Source organism: Petromyzon marinus, chromosome 35 (genome assembly GCF_048934315.1).
Source record: "Petromyzon marinus isolate PM22_M1 ecotype Great Lakes invasive population chromosome 35, UKy_Petmar_22M1.pri1.0, whole genome shotgun sequence".
NCBI classification, from domain to species: domain Eukaryota; kingdom Metazoa; phylum Chordata; class Hyperoartia; order Petromyzontiformes; family Petromyzontidae; genus Petromyzon; species Petromyzon marinus.
In genome coordinates this window covers 7176085-7184614 of record NC_133701.1, presented here as the reverse complement: position 1 = coordinate 7184614, position 8530 = coordinate 7176085, and the positions used below count along the sequence as shown (strand labels likewise).

General features: G+C 45.5%; 1 protein-coding gene across 1 annotated transcript in view; it reads left to right on the top strand.

Annotated features, from left to right (window-relative positions):
• Nucleotides 1-3392: 3392 nt before the first annotated feature.
• Nucleotides 3393-8530, top strand: part of LOC116948921 (interleukin-31 receptor subunit alpha-like) — a 38037-nt gene continuing 32899 nt past the window's right edge. Inside the window, exons 1-2 of the mRNA XM_032966187.2 lie at nucleotides 3393-3602; nucleotides 6170-6372. Coding sequence (XP_032822078.1) covers nucleotides 6327-6372 — 46 coding nt within the window. The 5' untranslated portion in view covers nucleotides 3393-3602; nucleotides 6170-6326. The remainder of the gene's footprint in view (nucleotides 3603-6169; nucleotides 6373-8530) is intronic.

Sequence of the window (8530 nt, the reverse complement as noted above, 5' to 3'; positions counted from 1 at the left end):
ACGCAGTTCAACGCTGATGTACAGCTCCGATTCTTTAACAATGGGTGATGGAGGGGACCATGAGTGGTGGTGGCTGCTTGGGGTTAGTCCTTCAATCTGGCAGTGGTTTTACTATGGCTGACGATGATGATCGATTTGAATTCCTTGCAACAGAGGTGTATTTACAGTGAGGGAAAAAAGTATTTGATCCCCTACTGATTTTGTACGTTTGCCCACTGACAAAGAAATGATCAGTCTATAATTTTAATGGTAGGTTTATTTGAACAGTGAGAGACAGAATAACAACAAGAAAATCCAGAAAAACGCATGTCAAAAATGTTATAAATTGATTTGCATTTTAATGAGGGAAATAAGTATTTGACCCCTCTGCAAAACATGACTTAGTACTTGGTGGCAAAACCCTTGCTGGCAATGACAGAGGTCAGACGTTTCTTGTAGTTGTGTTTGACCCCCTCTCAATCAGACAGATTTCTGGCTCCCAGATGTCTTTGACACAGGTAACGAGCTGAGATTAGGAGCACACTCTTAAAGGGAGTGCTCCTTATCTCAGCTTGTTACCTGTATAAAAGACACCTGTCCACAGAAGCAATCAATCAATCAGATTCCAAACTCTCCACCATGGCCAAGACCAAAGAGCTCTCCAAGGATGTCAGGGACAAGATTGTAGACCTACACAAAGCTGGAATGGGCTACAAGACCATTGCCAAGCACCTTGGTGAGAAGGTGACAACAGTTGGTGCGATTATTCGCAAATGGAAGAAACACAAAAGAACTGTCAATCTCCCTCGGCCTGGGGCTCCATGCAAGATCTCACCTCGTGGAGTTGCAATGATCATGAGAACGGTGAGGAATCAGCCCAGAACTACACGGGAGGATCTTGGCAATGATCTCAAGGCAGCTGGGACCATAGTCACCAAGAAAACAATTGGTAACACACTACGCCGTGAAAGACTGAAATCCTGCAGCGCGCAAGGTCCCCCTGCTCAAGAAAGCACATATACATGCCCGTGTGAAGTTTGCCAATGAACATCTGAATGATTCAGAGGACAACTGGGTGAAAGTGTTGTGGTCAGATGAGACCAAAATGGAGCTCTTTGGCATCAACTCAACTCGCCGTGTTTGGAGGAGGAATGCTGCCTATGACCCCAAGAACACCATCCTCACCGTCAAACATGGAGGTGGAAACATTATGCTTTGGAGGTGTTTTTCTGCTTAGGGGACAGGACAACTTCACCGCATCAAAGAGACGATGGGTGGGGCCATATACCGTCAAATCTTGGGCGAGAACCTCCTTCCCTCAGCCAGGGCATTGAAAATGGGTCGTGGATGGGTATTCCAGCATGACAATGACCCAAAACACACGGCCAAGGCAACAAAGGAGTGGCTCAAGAAGAAGCACATTAAGGTCCTGGAGTGGCCTAGCCAGTCTCTAGACCTTAATCCCATAGAAAATCTGTGGAGGGAGCTGAAGGTTCGAGTTGCCAAACGTCAGCCTCGAAACCTTAATGACTTGGAGAAGATCTGCAAAGAGGAGCGGGACAAAATCCCTCCTGAGATGTGTGCAAACCTGGTGGCCAACTACAAGAAACGTCTTTCCTCTGTGATTGCCAGCAAAGGGTTTTGCCACCAAGTACTAAGTCATGTTTTGCAGAGGGGTCAAATATTTATTTCCCTCATTAAAATGCAAATCAATTTATAACATTTTTGACATGCGTTTTTCCGTATTTTGTTGTTATTCTGTCTCTCACTGTTCAAATAAACCTACCATTAAAATTATAGACTGATCATTTCTTTGTCAGTGGGCAAACGTACAAAATCAGCAGGGGATCAAATACTTTTTTCCCTCACTGTAAAACCTTCAAAAGTTGTGGTGGGGGGAACAGTCCTGAAATTTCAAGTTTTTCAAACAGGGCCCTTCCTTGATACTAAAAAAAACAACGTACAGTCAGTTCTGTGACAACGCGTGGTATAACGCGATGAACATATTATGGAAGACATTTTTATTTTTTTACAACGCGGATGCGAATTGGATGTAACGCGACTGAGTGAACGGAACTACGTCGCGCGAGTAAGGAATAAGCGGTCGTACGGCTGCCTCGGCGTAGCGTCACACGAGGCATTGGGATGCTGCTGGATGCTCCTAGATGCTCTACCCACCACGCGCCTCAGTCTTTGTTCAGCCTCCATACGCATCTCGCGTGTCATCGCGGACTTTGCTTTACCCTATATTATATATTATAACGCAATTTTTCCTTAACGCTGTGTTCTTTGGCAACGCAACTACCGCGTTATAGGAGAACGGACTGTTAATATAATTTAAAAAAAATCTCGGGTGAGTGAGTGGGGGGGGGGGGCATTGCCCTGTTCTTCTTATAAAAAAAGGCACAGTTGCATTCAGCTCCTCGTTTGAAAAATATCTGCTATTAAATCGTGCCAAATCAGCCAATGTCTGCTTCGGCAACACTAGAAGTTTTACTTACTGTGAACCTTATTGTCTATGCTGTTTAGTCGCTGTTGACGAACGTGTTGAGCCTTTGCTATCTGCGGCTTGTGTACAAACAGCAAAATATAATGGCTTCATCTTCGTACTTAATTTCATCTTATTCTTTTGTTGCTGTCATTCTGCTGATGAAAGTCACCCTTGAAAGTGAGGCTCGTCGTTGTCTCTTTGAGTTTCCACCTCTGATTATTTTCCTGAATCAAAATAAACTTGAAGCGGGAAACCACTGCCAAAGCAATATGATAACTTCGTCTGCGCTCTTAAGACTGCTCGATTATATAGGCGTTGGACGAGTGGTTCCTGAGACATTGTCCCATCACGTTTCACACCCCAGCTATTGGTGAGCCCCAATAAACAAGACAAAGATCTCCCGTATAGCCTTAACAGACTGTTGGGGGAAGTGCAGTTAGGCCAGAACAGCTCACGGGGGGTGGGTGGCCAGCACCACGCCCGGCCGCCTTTGTCTCCCAAGTGGCGATATTTTTAGGCATCGCACCAGTTACTCATTTGAGGCTGAGTCGACGTAGGGGAGGTCCAGGACCGGTTCCGATAATTGTCACTGGTGTTGGCTGTGAGCGGGAATCGAACTCGGGTCGCTGGGTTCTTAGTGCAGCGCGCTAACCGCTACACTGCCGCTCGGTGTACCCCGCACACAGACATACACAGGCACACACAGACATACATGCAAAGTGCATACTTAATGCAGTCGTTTTGGGTAGGCACACAGTCACCAAATTGACAATATGTCAAGATCTACTGCTGATGTTATTTCTCATCTTAACCCTAACACTCTCCCCCACACATTGCTTCTTCCCTTATCTGTATCATCATCATCCCACCCCGATCCCATAATCTCCCAACCCCCGCCCCCTCCCCACAACATGTTTGTTTGCAGATCTGCGCTCATTGCAGTCGCACACTTCGTTTGGATGTTATTACGCCAGCCCAACTGCGCCCATAGCCCATAGTTGCTTTCGACTCCTCTGCACGCGCGCGCCTCCCAAGAAGTCAACGAATGTAACCTTACGCGCGGCACGTGTGGCACGTGCCGTTAATGGGGCTTTCAGGCGGATGCAGAAACGTCGGACATTCGCCTTCGCAGGTGAGCCATTGCAACCTTGCTGCTCACACTCCCCAGTTGTTACGCGTGTACGTTGAACTTGTTTGCCACCGTGCATAGCCGACCGTGCTAATCAGAGGTGCAAATGCCTCCACGTAGTCTAAGCTCCCTCTCAATGGTCTCTTTTGCCAAGTTTCTTGTAGCCATGTATCGATTCACAAAACGTATTAAGTCCTATACATGTTTACCCCTTCAATAAGTGCCGCTTGTTGCTGGCCGTTGAGGGCATTTTGGACCTTTGGGTCTGTGCTCAGCAACAATGTGTCCTGTATGCCTAGCACAGTGGTCCTTAACCTTTCCTGCAGCCTGCACCCCTTTGGTTCTCAATGGTAAAAAAAAAGTGTGAATAAATACATCGGTTTGATGAAACAAGGTAGTTGTATTTCGATTTAAAGCTTTCGTGACTGCAAGGATTCATCTTCTTTGGTTCTTTCGGTAAAGTCACGTAGAATGAGAATAAAATAATAAAATAACACAATACAATTCTCACGACGTTTCGGCCACAACACAAGTGGCCTTCTTCAGGTGAAAGGAACAGACCTATCGGGACGACAGGTCTGACAGAGCTCTGTCGTCCCGACAGGTCTGTTCCTTTCACCTGAAGAAGGCCACTTGTGTTGTGGCCGAAACGTCGTGAGAATTATATTGTGTTATTTTATTTTATAAATTTATTATTTTATTCTCGTTCTACGTGACTTTACCGAAAGAACCAAAGAAGAAGGTAGTTGTACTTACGTGCCCATGCTTAATTTGTGATCTAGCATTATGACTACTGCATTATAAGCGTGGTTAGCAACCGCATTGTCACCTATGGTGGATCACCAACTTCTTATGGTGGTATATCTCAATATTGTATGAAAAAAAGGGGTTTCACATTTAAGGAGGCTTTCCAGATAAGCATATCTCATTACGGTGGCAGAGTATGATTACAAATGTTGTCCGTGCAATGTTTTGCGATGTCTTTGTTCAACTTTCAATCTAATATCATGCTTGCATCATAAATATTAACAAATGTGTTTGTACTGAAAGGTTGTATTACTTCAGATGCAGAGATGTTCACGTTTAAGTTCATACTGTGGGATTTAAAATGAAATGGCGATGTAGTGTAGGGCATTATATTCATCATTCTCAACTATCACCCTGGTTACACTTGGTGATAGGGCAAATGTAGAAAAAGATCTTGTGGTTTTGTTCAAGGTGATCACAGGTGTGGAATCATGCCCACTATTCTGTCATTATCGTGAACGCAATATGTTGCTTTGCCGATGGCAGTATTACAGGTTGTCGATTCAAACGATGTTTCCATTGTCAAAACAAGGCTGTCTGCACACGCGCGTTCACATACGATGTACCATTTATTTATTTGAGTAAGTGGGTAAATTAATTCGTTTCAATTTTTTTAATACGTCCAAAATTGGATCTTGGCTCAATCTTCCGTAGAAATCAGCTGCTAATTTACGTGGAATAAGTGACAGCCTCGGACATTGAAACAGATCTCTAGCGTTTCCATTATACTGGTAGGAACGAAGTTGTAAACTGAGTGTACCAGCCTGCAATAGATAATGTGTCCGTCCGTCCGTCCCCTTTCAATACTTTAACGAAGTGAAATCTCGTGCTATTGGGGTGTAAAAATAAAATTGCGCAAAATTCCAATGTTCCTACCAGCCCACCCTGCAGGGACCTGTTTCAAATGGTAGAGAACGGTTTCTGCGTGGAATTCTGTTGTTTCCCCCCCCCCGCCTTCACTTGTATCCTGATTGTGCTATCAGCGTCAATTACCTGAGATGGATTATCCATTCGAATTGCCCACGGAAGTAGACATCACAGAGCTGCCACTGAGATCCCTTCAAGTGACCTCTGGTCCACACATTAGGAGGGAGCGCTTTTGTGCTCGCTTTGCATACGCGAGCCACGCTCGTTGCATGACAGACCAAATGAAGCGCAGAAACAAATGTTAATGTGATGGGGTTTCTTTATGCAGTGGTGACCGGGCTGAGACCCCCCCCCCCCCCCGCCTGAGAACCTGCTTTAATCACAGATGGCTACCTGGATTCAAACCCAGGATCCGATTCATGTGAGCAGAATCGTGTTGTTTTTTAACATAAAGCAGACCGTTGTGATCACGGATAAGGAGGAACGCAGCCAAACGAGGGCAAGCAGGGCTTGCTCAATCAAAGTTTCGACACACGCTCTCCTTCTTGAGCAACACACTTTTGCACACACGTTGGGGGGGGGGGTGGTCAGTCCTGAACTGGAGTGCATTGCCGCGCATTGTATCGCGTGACAAATATGTGATCATTCTGCCTCTCCTTCACGCTATCTGACCGTTTCACTTGGTAAACGTTAAAGAGATAGAAAACAACAACAACAATGTTGCGAGCACGTGATAGAAACACCACCGCCGACAATAACACGAGTCACGAGTGACGTCGATCAGCCGTGAGCATGATGGTAATGGCATTATTTTTCGTTCCCTTGTTTTGTCAAACCATGCCCAACCCTTCACTCGAAAACCCCTCTGCATTCTTCCCCGCTCGCCGCCGACGTAGGCAGAGGAGAGCCACGTTGAAGCGTGGCAAGCTGGGACGAGATAAAAAGACGCTCAAGGGACGCAAATGCAGACGCCGCCTACCAGACGGAGACGCGACTGATGTGACCTGGTGATCATCCTGCGTCGTCTAAGGCGCGGTGAAGGACATCTGTGACATGGAGTTCATGTGGAGGGTGGTGGCTGTAGCGTGCTTGGTGTTCGGTGAGTCGCGGTCTCATGACCAGTGGCAAAGCCACCGCCGGGTGCTGTGGGTGTCCGGACAACCCCCAACGTCCTTAGATCCGGCTAAGAAACACCCACAACAATCGTTGTTTTTGAGTCTGCGTTTTCATCCCTTCAACACGGTGACGTAAATGATGTTATGCTGATGATGGAACCTTTCAACACACAGCGGCACACGCACAGTTTTGCTGCAGTACTGAGTCAGTAGCAAGTAGTTTAGTAGATTTAGTATCATTTCAGTGCAGTAGAATTCCTCCATCGTGGGCTCTGTAATCTACCCAGTGACCACCGGGAACCGTTCACTGTGGGCCACCCCCTGACTTGGGGAGCCACGGTGGCGTGATGTTAACTCCCTCGCCTGGTATACAGGCGGTCGTGGGTTAGATCCTGGTCCTGACACCTCCTCTATATTTGGAGTTTACATGTTCTCCCCCTGGTCACGTGGATTATGCTCTGGGTCATCCGGTGCTTCCCTCCACATTTAGAATCAACGTGCATTTTGGCTGCTATGAAATTCTGTATAAGCCGCTTTATTGAGCTATCATTTGTGGCCAGGTCGTTTATGACAAAGAGCGACATAGCTCAGTGGGCCTTGCCTGGTAAAATAAAAATAGTTTATAAGTTTTAATTTTTTATATGAAGCCCAACATTAAGTCTACCACCTACCCCCCTTCCCCAGCCACCACACTCACAATGCACTCGCCCCATCCTAGTTGAAGCTCAGATAACACCCTCTGGGTGCCAGTAGCCACATCCTACTGGAGTGTTGCCCCACCGCAGCTTTAGGACATTTGGTTTCACTTGGAGTGGCCATCATCACTTTATGATGCCATATGAAAGAATATGAACACATTCTGGATGAATAGCAGCAACCTTTGCAGTCAGTTTAACACGTAGGCTTTCGCGACCAATATCATCCATAACCTATGCAGTATCAATAATAACTAACGATGATTTAGATAGCCACTTAAAAAATACCAGGTAATAACATTTACTTGCTAAGAATGCTTCTGTTATTCTCATGAATGATTACTTTCATAGCACAAACTAATGCTGAATAAATAGGAATAGGCTTTACCCTTTAAAGCAATACAACAGGTGTCAAGATGTTCAAACACCAAATAAATACCTATTGCAAGGCATGAAGTCTTTCTGTTCCATCATTTTGATACTGGCAAAAAAAAGTCTCTAAGATCACAAACTAAAACTTTGGAGACTGAACGTGGTTCAGCGGCCATCCCGGTCGGAATAGCAACCTCCCGTCAGCACTGTCATCACCACCGCCCCCCCCCCCCCAGCAAGCCGTACAACCGAGCCTCCTCCGGTTACGCAGGTGCCATGCTACGGGTTGCCGTGGCCCGGCATTGCTACCAAAGCATTCCGGATTTGGTTAATTTTTAACTTATCCTCCAATGGGTGTTTTCCATCAGTCTCTTTTCAGCAAAGCTGATGCATTTAACATCAACAACTTGCACCATTTAGCATTGCTAGCTTAAATAAGATATTCAGAGCATGAGATAAATCAACATTTGACCAAGCATTTTGTGAACTTTTCACTCATACGAGATACCCAATCAGGCTTTAGGAAGGAACATTCAACTTGTGCTCGTGTTAATATGGTCGCTCATCTCCTAGAAGCTCTAGATGAGAGGTGTAGGATTAACAATCTTCAATGTAACACGGAGGCTTTCGCGACCAATATCCATAATAAAGCTGGTTTTTTTTTACAAATTGACTGATGACGCTGGTTGTAATCACCAGCGAAACGTCGTACTCAAATTGTAAATGTTGTGCGTTTACAGTCATCATTGACGAACGGATCATCCCACCCTGATGAGAAACCTGAAAGTGCTGCGATTTATAGTTTTCAACCCCAGGAATGGATACATGACTACACGAGGGATAAATCCAAATGTGTCCAGTGGGGTGGAACCATTCGTAATATGGGATGTGTTGAAAGTGGTGTGCCTCAGGGATTTGTTTTGGGCCATCTCTTTTTAAACATCTTTGTTAAAGACTTAAGTTGCGGTCGTCCAGTCGTACAAATTTCATTAATATGCGGATGGCACGGTGTTATACACTTGTGGTCCAAACTTAACGGGGTGTAAGACATGCCTTCAGAATTACTTTTCTCTCC